This window comes from Acomys russatus, chromosome 20 (genome assembly GCF_903995435.1).
Source record: "Acomys russatus chromosome 20, mAcoRus1.1, whole genome shotgun sequence".
NCBI classification, from domain to species: Eukaryota; Metazoa; Chordata; class Mammalia; order Rodentia; family Muridae; genus Acomys; species Acomys russatus.
Window position 1 is genome coordinate 130,459 of NC_067156.1, and position 12,928 is coordinate 143,386.

At 44.9% G+C, this 12,928-nt stretch overlaps 1 protein-coding gene across 2 annotated transcripts in view; it reads left to right on the forward strand.

Moving 5' to 3' along the window:
• Positions 1 to 4,807: 4,807 nt before the first annotated feature.
• Colec12 (collectin subfamily member 12) overlaps positions 4,808 to 12,928 on the forward strand; it is a 165,229-nt gene continuing 157,108 nt past the window's right edge. For both annotated transcript variants that reach the window (XM_051163721.1, XM_051163720.1), the window contains exon 1: positions 4,808 to 4,956. In XM_051163721.1, coding sequence (XP_051019678.1) covers positions 4,950 to 4,956 — 7 coding nt within the window. In that variant the 5' untranslated portion in view covers positions 4,808 to 4,949. The remainder of the gene's footprint in view (positions 4,957 to 12,928) is intronic.

Genomic DNA, 12,928 nt, shown 5'->3' on the forward strand with positions numbered 1-12,928 from the left:
CAGGCATGAGTCATCTGGCCTGGGTTTAGAACGTGTGTTAAAATATATATAACATGAATTTACTCAATCTATAGCCCAGGCTTGTCTCAAATTCATAGTGATGCCCACCAAGTACTGGGATTATAGGCCTGAGCTACCATACATGGCAAAATTGACCTTCTTAAATTTTTATATTATCTAAATTCTTCATGCTGCCAAATAGAGACTATGTGTTCTTTAAACATCTCCTTTGCCCCCAGCCCCAAGCCCCATGCAACACCTTTTTGTCTTCATGGATTGGGCATATCGATTGCATATGGCATTTAGCATAATGCCATTAAAGTCCATCTATGGCATAGCATGTACCAGAATTATTTCTTTTTAAGAATGAATACTGCAGCTGGGCATGGAGGCACATGCCTTTAATCCCAGCACTCAGGAGGCAGAGACAGGCGGGTCAATGTGAGTTTGAGGCCAGCCTGGTCTACAAAGTGAGTTCAGGACAGCCAAGATCATACTGAAAAGCTCTGTCTCGAAAAAAACAAAAAAAAAACAACAAAAAAGTTTTCCACTAAAACTATACACCAAATTTTGTTATTTATCCTGTCATTCATCTATGGGTCTTTCTTAAATTTCAAAAGTAGTAAGGAAACTTTAAAGCAAAGCAATAGAAAAGATCAGAACATACTACAAGGGAACAGTGGGCCACATGAGTGAAGACACTCAGAAGACTGTCCTACCTTTTAAAATGTATTAATTCCAATTGTGTGCATGTGTGTGTGCAGGCTACACATGCCGTGTGCACACATATACATGGTGCACATGTGGAGTTCAGGGAATTGGTCTCTTTCAACCTTTGTGTGGATTTACCTGCTGAGCCATCTTGCCAGCCTGGTTAGACTATTGTAAATAAAGTTGCTATAAGCCTGGGCATATAGCTATCTAAATTTCTGCTTTCAGTTGTTTGTTTTGTTGTTGTTTTTTTTGTTTGTTTGTTTGTTTGGTTGGTTTTTTTTTTTTTTTTTTTTGGTATTTTGGGGTGGGGCAGGGATTACCCAGAAGAACTCCTGGAGCCTATGGTAATTTTGGGTTTAACTTTTCACAAACTACTGTTTTCTGCAGTGACATAAGATTTAGTCTTCCCACTAGCAACTACAAGTTTTCAATCTCTCTACATCCTGTCAGTACTTTTAGAAAATATGGGGAGACAATGTATAGGGCTATATGTTATTAAAGTTTTTGTTTATATTTCTCTAAAAATTAGTAATGATGAGCATACTTTTTTGTGTCCACTGATCCTTTTGTGTGGCTGTGCATGTGCCAAGGCACTCATGTGGAAGTCAGAGAACAACTTTCAGGGGTCAGTCTTGGCCTTTCTACTTTGTCTAATTGTTTGTGTGGCTGCTTATGACAGGATAGCTGGCCACAGCTTCTAGGCAACTCTATTTTCCATAGGAATGCTGGGATCACAGATTCTCACTATGGCATCCAGCTTTTACATGGGGTTTGGGTCAAACTCAGGTCTTCAGGCATGTTTAGCAAATGTGTTTACCTGCTATGCCATATCCCCAGCTCTCAAGTGACCTTTTACATACCTGCTTTAGAGACATGTGCTCAAGTCTTTTCATTCTGTTTCTTTTCCTACTATGAAGAACTGAGGCCAGTGCCTCATGCTAGGGATAAGTTCAGTAGCTTATATCCCCAGCCTCTCAGTTTAATTTAAGATTTATTTTTATGTGTTTGTGGGTATGACTCTTTGTAAATACACTGTATGCATGCATTGTCTGAAGAAGGACTTGGATGCCCTAGAATTGGAGTTCCAGAGAGTTGTGAGCCACATGATGTGGGTGCTGGAAACCTAATCTGGGTTGTTTGCAAGAGGAGCCAGCTCTTTTACCACTGAATCTGTCCATCTTCCCAGCTTTTGTTATTAAGAGACAGGTCTTATTCTGTACTTCAGGCTGGTCTTGAACTCATGCCAATCCTCTTCCCTCAGTTTCCTGAGTGCTGGGACTGAAAGTATGAACCACTATATTTGGCTGACCAGCTGGCTTGTTTTATTTATTTATAGTTCCACCCCGCACCCCCATGGTTTTTCGAGATAGGGTTTCTCTGTGTAGCCTTAGCCATCCTGGACTTGCTTTGTAGATCAGGCTGGCCTCAAACTACATCAATCCACCTCCCTCTGCCTCCTGAGTGTTGGGATTAAAGGCATGTGCCACCATGCCCAGCTAGCCATTTATCACTTTTAATTTGAGACAAGGTTTTTTTTTTAATTTTTTATTAATTTATTCTTGTTACATCTCAATGTTTATCCCATCCCTTGTGTCCTCCCATTCTTCCCTCCCTCCCATTTTCCCATTATTCCCCTCCCCTATGACTGTTCCTGAGGGGGATTTCCTCCCCCTGTATATGCTCATAGGGTATCAAGTCTCTTCTTGGCAACCTGCTGTCCTTCCTCTGAGTGCCACCAGGTCTCCCCCTCCAGGGGACATGGTCAAATGTGAGGCACCAGAGTACGTGAGAAAGTCATATCCCACTCTCCACTCAACTGTGGAGAATGTTCGAGACAAGGTTTTACCATATTGACCAGGCTGCAGTTGAGCATCCAAACCTCCTGCATTAGTCCCACCCTCCAAAGTAATTGAGATTGCAGGCCTGTGCCATGGGGCCTGGCAAGAATTCTTTTTTGTTCTTGCTGTTGTTCATTTTGTCTTCTTTAAAAATTTAGTTTATTTTTAATTATGTGTATTCATGTTTCTGTATGTGGGTAAGTACACATTCCCATGTATGTGGGAATAATGGTGTCTGCCAAAGCCAGAGGAGCTGGATCCCCTGGAGCTCAATAGTGATGCTGTGAACTAAACTCTGGTCCTCTGCAAAAGCAGTATTTGCTCTTAATCACTGACCTGTCTATGTGGCTTGTACATGTCTGTCTGTCTGTCTGTCTGTTGTCTGAGGCAGGGTCTCAGGCAGCCTTGAGCTGGTTCTGTTGCTGAGATGGCCATGAAGTTCTGACCCTCCTCTGTGAGCACTGGTATTTCAAAGAACAAACACCAACTGAGATGCGTTAGCTGGCCACCTCTGAACTATCGGTAGCATCCTTTGGGGCACACAAGTTAACTTTAAGAACAATTTACCAAACTTCTCTTGTGTTATCTGTACTTTTTGTTGTCATGGTCAGAACTTAATATTTTAAACGATTATTACGTGAAAGTAATTAATTCAAAAATAATTAATTGAAACCAGAGCCAAGAATCTCTTCATTTTACATCTGGAAATCAATTAAACAAAGAATTTGATGAGCTTACTCAGTCTAACACTAGTTAATAAATTCTAGACCAGTGGTCCTCAGCCTGTGGGTCACAGCACACTTGAGGTCCAAGGATTTTTTTTCACAGGAGTCAGCTACAACCATCAGACAATACAGATATTTCCATTACAATTGATAACATTAGCAAAATTATAGTTATGAAGTAGCAAGGAAATAACATGAGGGACTGTGTTAAAGGGTCACCGCATTTGGAATATTGAGAATGGGTCCTTCCCAGATCCTGACTTGCCCTGCAAGTAGACGATGCAGGTGAGATGTGGAGTGGCTGTCAGAACAGCCTTCAAAGCATACGCATATTTCTTTTTCCTCGTTAGAAATGCCCAAGTTTGCCCGGTGCAGTGGCCCACGGCAGAGGCAGAGGCCGGTGGATCACAGTGAGTTCAAGGCCACCCTGGCCTTCCAAAGCAAGTCCAGGACAGCCAGGGTTACACAGAGAAACCCTGTCTCGAAAAATCAAAACGGAACAGAAAACAAACAAAAATAAATAAATGAAAAAAAGAAAAGAAATGTCCAAGTTTTTTCTTTACGTTAGAAAAAGAAAGACTTTAGAATGAAAAGTATGAGATGTTTTTGCACTTATTTCATTACCAGGTACAACCTTTAACTACAGCAAGGCCACCCCTGCTTATAATGAACTAACAGGCTGGTTACCAGGTCTACGCAATCTGAATATCTTCAGACCCTGCACAGCCACTATCTTTTTGGAAAGACAGTGAATGGCTCAGGAGAGTTCCTCTGCCCCTCCCTCCCCACACACCGGGAGCTTATGTTGCTAGGCAATAAAGCGACCCGACTTTGTTAAATAAGTAGATCCTAAGACACATGGTTGGCGACTGTTAAAAGAACTTAGAAAGGCTCTCATCTAGGCCACCTTTCCTGGTGTTAAAACAGGAGTCAACCTCATAGTTGGGGGTGGGGACGTGGTAGAGTAACTTTTCCAGCCAAAAGGAGGTGCTGTTTTTAGAAAAAGTAAAGCAAACAACAAACCACCTCTGGAAGATCCTTTAAACTTTAAAGTTGTAATCTTGTCGGAGTTCAGTAGGACAGTGTCTGTCTGGCAGTGTGATCTGCGTTTCTTAGAGCGCAACCAACACCAATTTACACAGGCCCTTGCAAACTTGAACCTCAAGGACCTCCACGCCCCCAGAGCCGTTCGACAAAAGGACAGTCTTACTGCGCCACCCCTGTGGCCTCACTGCTCCCCAACTTTCTGCCCAACACCCTTACAGATGGTCCGCCTTCTAGAAACAAGCCTAGCAAGCAGCGCCTTCCTCGCGCGCTCGGAGGGTGAAGCGCTGGCTTCCCGGCAGAGGGGCTGTTCTCCGAATTTTTCTGGGATGCAGGTCCGGCAGTAGGAAGAGGGACCCACGAGGGCGCCGGGCGGTCGTGGAGGGCCGGGAGAGCGGCCGAGGGCGGGGCGAAGGTTGCGGAGGGGCGTGGGCGCGGCCGGCCAGGAGGCCAGGGGGAGGGGCGCGAGGGGGAGCGGCGCCTCCCGCCCGGGGTGAGCGGCGCGCGGCGGGCCCGCGGCAGCAGAGAGCGGAGCGGGGCGCTTAGGCTAGAGCACGGGCGGCTGCCATGGGCGTGCAGTGAGCGACGCTGGTGCGACTTCTCCGTGCGGCGCGTGTCCTCGGTCACCATGAAAGGTACGGCGGCGGCCGGCTTTGGGGTGGCTTTCGCGAGAGGTCGGCGGAGGTGCATTCCAGGAGCTGCCCAGGCGCCGGCGTCGCGCGCGGACTCGGGAGACGCTGCGCGGCACCGCCGGATCCCTCGAGGCTGGGGTTGGGAAATGCTCAGGGGCTCTCCTCCCCATCTGTTCCCGCAGTCGTTTGAAAGTTCCAAGTCGTTGTTTACAGATTTCAGTTTCCAACTTTGTAATTGAAAAAACATGCGGAGGAGAGCTAGGCATCATATTCTTCCGGGTGGGTTTGCCGCGCTTGCCACTCTCCCAAGTCCTCAGCCCTCGCCCGGTGACCCTTCCGCGGTCCCAGCCGTCACAGTGCCACGGGCCGGCTGTTTCCCCGGGACTCGGGATGTCCTATGTGCGCGCGCCGCGCATCTGGCAATGATTATGTGCCCGCGGAGTTCAGCTGGCTCGGAAAGTGCGTTTGGCATCTTTCTCCATTGGATCCACTGACTGGAAAATAACTGCTCCCTGTTCCGCGTCCCTTCCCTGCGTCCATCCAGGGGATGGTTTGCCCCCACGTGTGCCCAAGGGGTGCCACAAACCTTGCTGCTATTGGTCCCCGAGGTGGTGTCCTCCGCAGGCTGGTTTATGGAAGTGTCAGATTTTTATCTTGCCTTTTAAAAGGATCTGGAGAGGACGGCCTTGGGGGGCAACCTTCAGTGCAGTGGAAAACAAGCGGATTTGTCAGCGGAACCTTGATTTATGCGGGAGATAAATAATTACAGTTGGACCACGGCGGCGGGGGGGCGTCTCGTTAAAAAATGGGCGGGTGTGGTGTTTATGCAAGGCTGGAGTTCCCGGTTTGGGGCTGGGATAACACGTTTCATTCCTAGCGCCGTCCCGGGCTGAGTGAGAAATGCCTTCCGAGTTTCCAGCGGCTCCAGACTACTCATTGCGATCGCTTTTGCTGAGGGGGGCGCCCCGGGAGCCCCAGGAACTTGGAAAGTAACTTCGCTCCGGAAGGTTTCTGTGAAATGAAGCTCGTGCTGAACTACAAGGAGATCCCGGTCTTGTGGATTCAGTCGCCCTCCAAAGGCTCTGAGTGTCTTCACTGGAGGGGACTCGGGGGCCCCTGCAAGGAACGGGGCTGTATGCCGGGTGCTAAGAGGCTCATCCCAAGGAAAGGATACTTAGAGCTGGCTATTAACTTTCTGCCTCAAGAATTTGAAAAATGTTGTGACATGCTTTCTCTCCCTGCCTCCGTTTCTCTGGCCTTATTTACAACTTAGGAAATATGCATGTTTCTTAGGTAGGGTTCTTCTACACCCCCCCACCCCCGCCAATGAAATTAGACTGAACTGTGTCCATGACTCTCTCTGCTTTTTAGTTAAGACATAATGATAGGATCTCCCTAAGATTTTCAGGCTGATCTAGAGCCTGAAAGCTCAGGCGGTGAACTTGAGGACCTCCTGCCTCAGCTTTCCAAGTAGCTGGAGCTGCAGAAGTATGACTGACTCCAAGGCGATCTTCTGGCCAGTGGTCGAATCTAGCAGTTTCTCAATTCTTGGCAAGACACACTCACCCTCACCCCTACTCCCACCCAGGAGAGCGCGCCCTCACCCCTACTCCCACCCAGGAGAGCGCGCCCTCACCCCTACTCCCACCCAGGAGAGCTCTTGCTCTCTCTCTCTCTCTCTCTCTCTCTCTCTCTCTCTCTCTCTCTCTCTCTCATCAGTTCAAGCTTGATGTAGTAATTGCAGTTTAGGTCCTTCTCAGCAGGCCTAGCTCTAGAATGCAAAACACAACTACAGGTTTTAAATGCATTTTGGGTGAGAATTAATGACTCACTGGGGACCAGGTTGGAAACCTTGGAGAAGGCTGATGATTTACCTTTTGTGATCTGAGCCCATTAGCCCCCATCACTTTCTGCCTCTGTCAGGGAGACTGGATCCAGGAACTGGTGGGTCCATACATAAGCTAGCCATTTTGAAGGCCTGTTTTATTTTATTAGTTAATTACTCTATAGCCCAAGCAGGCTCCTGATCCTTATGTCCTAACCTCTCTAGTGCTAAGATGACATGTGTGTGCCACCCTTCACAACTTGAAGACCTCATTTAATTAATAACAACAGGGTCTTATGTAGCCCAGGCTGCTGGACCTGTCAATCAGCCTGCCTTCACCTCCTGGACCCTGGGGTTGCAGGTGCTGTGCCTGAGACCCTAGGCCTGACTAAAGTTTTGACATTTTACTTTATTTTTGGCAGTGCTGAGGATTGAACACAGCCTCTCCCCACCCAGTGTAATTATTCTGACACCTAGCCATAGGTAGTTAACCCAACAACAGGATCATTGGGGTCCCGATTATGTCTTTTGGTTTCTAATTCATTTGATTTCATTGGAATTTGACTTTTCTGTTCTGGAGGTTGAGGCAGGAGGATTGCTTAGGAATTCTAGTCAGTACTTTGCTGGTCATGATTACTATTTTTTTTTCTTTTTAAAATAAAAGTACTATGACTTTAAATGCTTAAACACTATGGTTAGCCTTCTGTAGACTACATCTGAAGACTCAACTGACGATTGAAAATAATTGAAAAAAAAATCACATCTGTGTTGAACATGTACAGACTTTTATCTTTGTCAGTCCCTAAATGACACAGTGTAGCAACTATGTACTCACTATTGATCTTGTAAGTCATTTAAGCTGGCTTAAAGCATATGGAGGGTGTATAGTAGATATAGACAGTACTGTGCCGGTTTTTGGTTGTTTGTTTGGTTGGTTGGTTGGTTGGTTGGTTTTGACAGGACCTCACTCTAGCCCAAACTGACCTCATACTCAAAATGATCCTCCCACCTCAGCCTTGAGAATGTGGTATTATAGGTGTGCTCCATCATGCGTGGTGTATATTTCTTTATTGTGACGTTAGGACTTGAACCCAGTACTTTCCACATTTTAAACATGTTCTCTATCGTTGAACCATTTTGTTTGAGGAGCATGAACACCCTGTAATTTGATGCTGTTTGGGGTTTGACTCTTTGGAAGCAGTGTCTGGATACTGATAACTCACCTTTAGCATTCTTTAGTTAAACAACCTCTAGATCTGTCAAACCACAGTGTTAAAATATTCAGCACTTTAAATTCTGATGCTTAAACCTTGGTCATGCCCTCTTCAGTAACCCCATTTTGTATTGTCCCAGCCAGCTGTGACTTGGAGCGACACCTATCTGTTGCATTCAGCAAACATCTCTCTTTGCTCTCTTGCTTCCATCCTGGGATTCTCAAGTCCCAAAATAATGAAATCATTCTATCTATATTCCCAGAAGAAAATTCTCTTATCCCATGTTCGTCAGCTCCCAAGCTGAATAAAATACAGTTTGTTTTAGTTTGTTTCCAATTATCTCATAACTCCATAAATCTCATGGTTTTGGCCTTTGGAGTAGTTAGATGTATCATCACTAAATCACATTCCTGGTTCTGAATGTCGAGAATATTGGTGAATTTCAGAGTAGAATCACTTGTTGCCTAAGAGATGAGTGAAAACAGCCAGCACCACATGGGACTATGGAGGTCCAAACCATGATTCTCATTTGTCCCAGGGAGGTTGATGCAGTCAAATAACTAATGCTCAGGGCCTGGGATGTAGCCTAGCTGGTAGGATGTTTGCTTAGAATGCATAAAAACGATTTTAATATCCTGATGCAAGGCAAAACCAGGTATGTGATGGTTCCCAAGGTAGAGGTAGAAGGATTGCAATTTCAGGGCCACCCTAAGCCAAGCAGCCAGTTTGGGCTACTGAGACCTTGTCTAAAAAAAAAAAAAAAAAAAAAAAAAAAAGCAACAGAGTTTAACAGCTGATTTCTGTATATAAACATTTGTATAACACTGCTTGGCAATAATACTTTAACTGTGCACTGGTCAGAGGTCTATTTCTGCCACCATCTGTTTTCTCCCAAACCCAGTCAGCGTGCATTCTTAGTCAATCTCAAAGGTTCTTTTGCTGATTGGGATAAGCAAACTAGCCTGTCAGGGTAAACCTCGTGTCACGGAACACCCAGTGACCCTGCTTTCTGCAGGGAAGTAGACATGCAGTGAGGCCTCTTTTCTTTTGCTGGTTGGGCATCCAAGCTGCCCTTCCTTTGCAGGGCTAATTTACAACCTAATTATGCTTTTGACTTTTCATTAGTTTAGGGATACTTGGCATTCTTAAGCCTGGGTTTAATTATTGTTAAGTATAGATCTTCCCTGTAGTCTACCATACAATTTCCCAAGATTCCCATGGTTTCCCCGCCCCAGGCTCCCAGCCCTTTGGCACAGTGGCTCATCACCAATGATGATAGTGTGTCAGGAGAAGCGAGCACATGGTAGCTTTCCATCCAGGCTATAACTGGATGTCTAGTATTCTAATAAATGCTTATTCTCATTAAAATATTAGTTCTAAACCTCTGAAGCCAGGGTATTTACATAGCCTTTAAAGTACTAGCTTTCAGATGGGAAAACACAGATTCAAGTTTAGTGACAGAAAAGTATGTTTGGCCTTGGGTAAACACATGTGGATCATCCCCCTTGGAGGCAAATGTGACACAAGGCTTGGAGGAAGGGGCGAGGTCCCTGGAGAGGAAGCTCAGATTGGTGGCAAGCCAGGTTTCCTGCCAGGCAGTATGTGTCATCACAAGGCAAAGGCTGTCTTAGCTTCCAGAGACTTGGCTGTGGCTAAAATGCTGGAGGACAGGGAACAAGGTCCTGGCTTGGAAAATAAATGCCAGGGATGATGTCCTTCCTTTCTTAGACATTTCTGGTGGGCCATGTAATGTCCCCAGTTCTTGTCGGCTTGCCTTCCTGCTTGCCGCCTGCCTGCCTGCCTTCCTTCCTGCCTGCCTGCCTGTCCGCCCGCCTGCCCGCCAGCCCGCCTGCCTGTCTGCCTGCCTGCCTGCTTTCCTTCCTTCCTTCCTTCCTTCCTTCCTTCCTTCCTTCCTTCCTTCTGGTTTGGTTTTTTGAGACAGGGTTTCACTGTGTAGCCTTAGCTGTCCTGGAACTTGTTCTGTAGACCAGGCTGGGCTCAAACGCAGAGATCAAATGTCTCTGCCTCTCAGAGTGCTGGGATTGAAGGCATGCTCCAACACCACCTGGCTTTTATTTTCCCTGTTAGTAATGCCTATTGTTTCTTGGGTTCCTGCTATGCCAGTCATTGTTATTTGTTGCTTATTATTGGCAGGTTAATAACTATTCTCATTTATTATTTGCAGATAGGCAGACAGGCTTGGAGAGATTGCCCTTTGAGTTCAAGGACTTCAGATGATCAGTGGAAATCAGTATTCAAACTCAGTCTGAATGCAGAATCCACACATTCTCTGTCCATCTTTAAGCCTAGAAATGCCACCGAAAGTCTTTCCTCTTCTGTTCTCTTCCTCCTCTTCTTTTTTTTGGGGGATGGTGGTGGTGGTGGTGGTAGTGGGCACTGGGCATCGAGCCTAGGGTCTTATATGGGTTACATGAAAAAGGCTCTTTTATTCACTATTTCAGTTGAGGCTTACTGCCTCTGTCTGCTAATCTAGGCCTAGTCCTGGAACCTTCTAGGCTACGTACAATCTAACCTAGGCCAAGAATGTTTTCAGCCTCTAAGCTTAATAATAATTAATAAGCTCATCTTTTCTTGTTCTTACTGATCTCTGGCTTGGCTGGTTCAATTCAGCTGTTCTGGCTCAAACTCTCTTTCCAGCTGATTTATTCAATCTGGCTTCTCTCTCAATTGCTGAATTGCTCTGCTTGGCCTCAAACTAACTCCAGCAGTTTGCTCTAATCCTTTGGCCTTTTCTTGTTCTCTGGCTCATTCAGTCTTCACCTGAGTTCTCTCTAGTACTGTCCCGGTAAGCCCCCCCCCCCCTCCTTTCCCTTCCTCCCTCCCGCCCTCCCCTTGCCCCTGTCTCCTGGATTAAAGGCATGTTTGGATCTGATCTCTTGACAGAGGAGCCATGTTCTGAATTAAAATTCCTCTATAGTTATCCAGTACTCTATATCCCCTTTTATCTACTATTTCTTTTGAGATAGCATCTTACTAAGTTTCCAGGGATGGTCTTAACACTTGTGGTCCTCCTGCCTCAGCCTCCAGAGCATGTTCAAGGATGGATTTTAATTTTAATTTATTTTAACATTTTATTACACTTATTATTATGTGTGTGGGCATGCATATGCTAGGGCACTTAAAGTACTGATTTTGTTGTTGTTGGTTTGTTTTTGTTTTTGTTTTTTTCCGAGACAGGATTTCTCTGTGAAGCTTTAGTTGGAACTCACTCTGTAGACAAGGCTGGCTTTGAAATTACAGAGATCTAACTCCTCTGCCTCCTGAGTACTGGGATTAATAGTGTTCACCACCATTGCCTGGAAATTTTTATCATAAATTATGGGGCAACAGAGCCTCCAAGACCCTTGAGATCTTAAATGTGGAGTTACTAATTTCTTCTTAACTTTGCTTCCACTTGTATGCAATCTGCAGAATCTTCAAGATATTATATTGGTCACTTCTCTGTGTCTACTTTATGGATCTCAAGCATTGAACTCAGGTCAACAGACTCGATGGCCTTTACCCTCTGGGCTGTCTCAGTGGCCCCTGAAAGGACAGGTTTTAAAGGAGATTTAGACATTCTCTATAGAAAGAGCTGCATTCCCTAGTGCTGACAAAACAGTTTTTAACCACATCATACACCCAACACTTTCGGTCAAACAGTGATTTGATTTCTACTTAAACAGGTGTCATTTGAAGAGCCAAAACCAATATACCATGTTGAAAGGACTCTGCTGATTGCTTAAGGGACATTCTTAATTACATAGCAGTGAAAGCCAAGGTAAACAGAAATTAGTAATTCCACATTTAAGATCTCAAGGGTCCTGGGGACTCTTAACCCCAGAATTTATAATAAAAATATCCAGTCACTATTCTTAACTATAGAATCAAGGCATTCAACATGGAGGGAGGTTTTAATTAAGCATACTTATTGAACTTGGCATTTTAAACATGGCTCCTATGTTTCCTAAATGGCTCAATATCATAGCTAACTGGGTGTCTCAGGAAGCAGTACTCATCACCTCAGAAGATGGCTGTTTGACATGGTGTATGAATAGTTAGCCTTTGGCTCTTGGACAGTACAAGCAGTTCTCTGAGCCGTCTTTTCTTCCGATAGTGCTGTTGGGAAACTGGCTGATGTTTATAAACAATTTATTATTTGAGGGTTAAGCCAATCAACTTGAAAGTACATTCTTTAAGAGGATACCAGCTCACGAAGTATAATTATGCTAGCGAACCCAAGAGTTGAACCTGACAATTTTTGTATGGCCACAGGAGTGTGGGCTCAGAAATCAGAGTGCCTAGTGACCACAGAAAAGTATTCAGCACCTTTAGGGCCTCCGTTTCCTTGCGAAGTGAGAACAGTAATAGCTGCCTATCCAGGAGGGTGTTTTGAGGATGAAGTACATCAGTATGGATCAGTTGTTCAGAAGAGTGTCTAGTGTTCAGAACTTGTCACTGTAACATAAGACTATTATTGTAATCTTCAGGCAGTAATGTAATTCCCGGTTATGAAACATTTATACTAATTTAATCAAGTGATACAGTTAGGACCTTGAAGGCAAATCCTTAGTTTTTTGCAGATAAAGTAATTTTCAAATTACTAATGTGTTGAAAGTGCCCTGGGGCAGGAGTGCGCTGTCTGTGTTGGTACTGTGCCCTGCTCACATGCGATAGCTCTTTTCACTGCCATTCTTGGGATGGTGTTAGAATCAGCCCTTCCCAGAATACAGGGTCACACAGGGAACTTGTCATTGTAATAATGGTCCATTTTCCCTCTTTGATAAAATAGTGGTAGAAAATACAAAAAAAAATTTCCATGGGTCTGATGATGATGACAAAATACATTTTTAAAAAAAGTTTAAATTTTCTTTCTTTTCTACCCCCACCAAGAGATATACTTCCTCCAACAAGGTCACACCTCCTAATCCTTTCA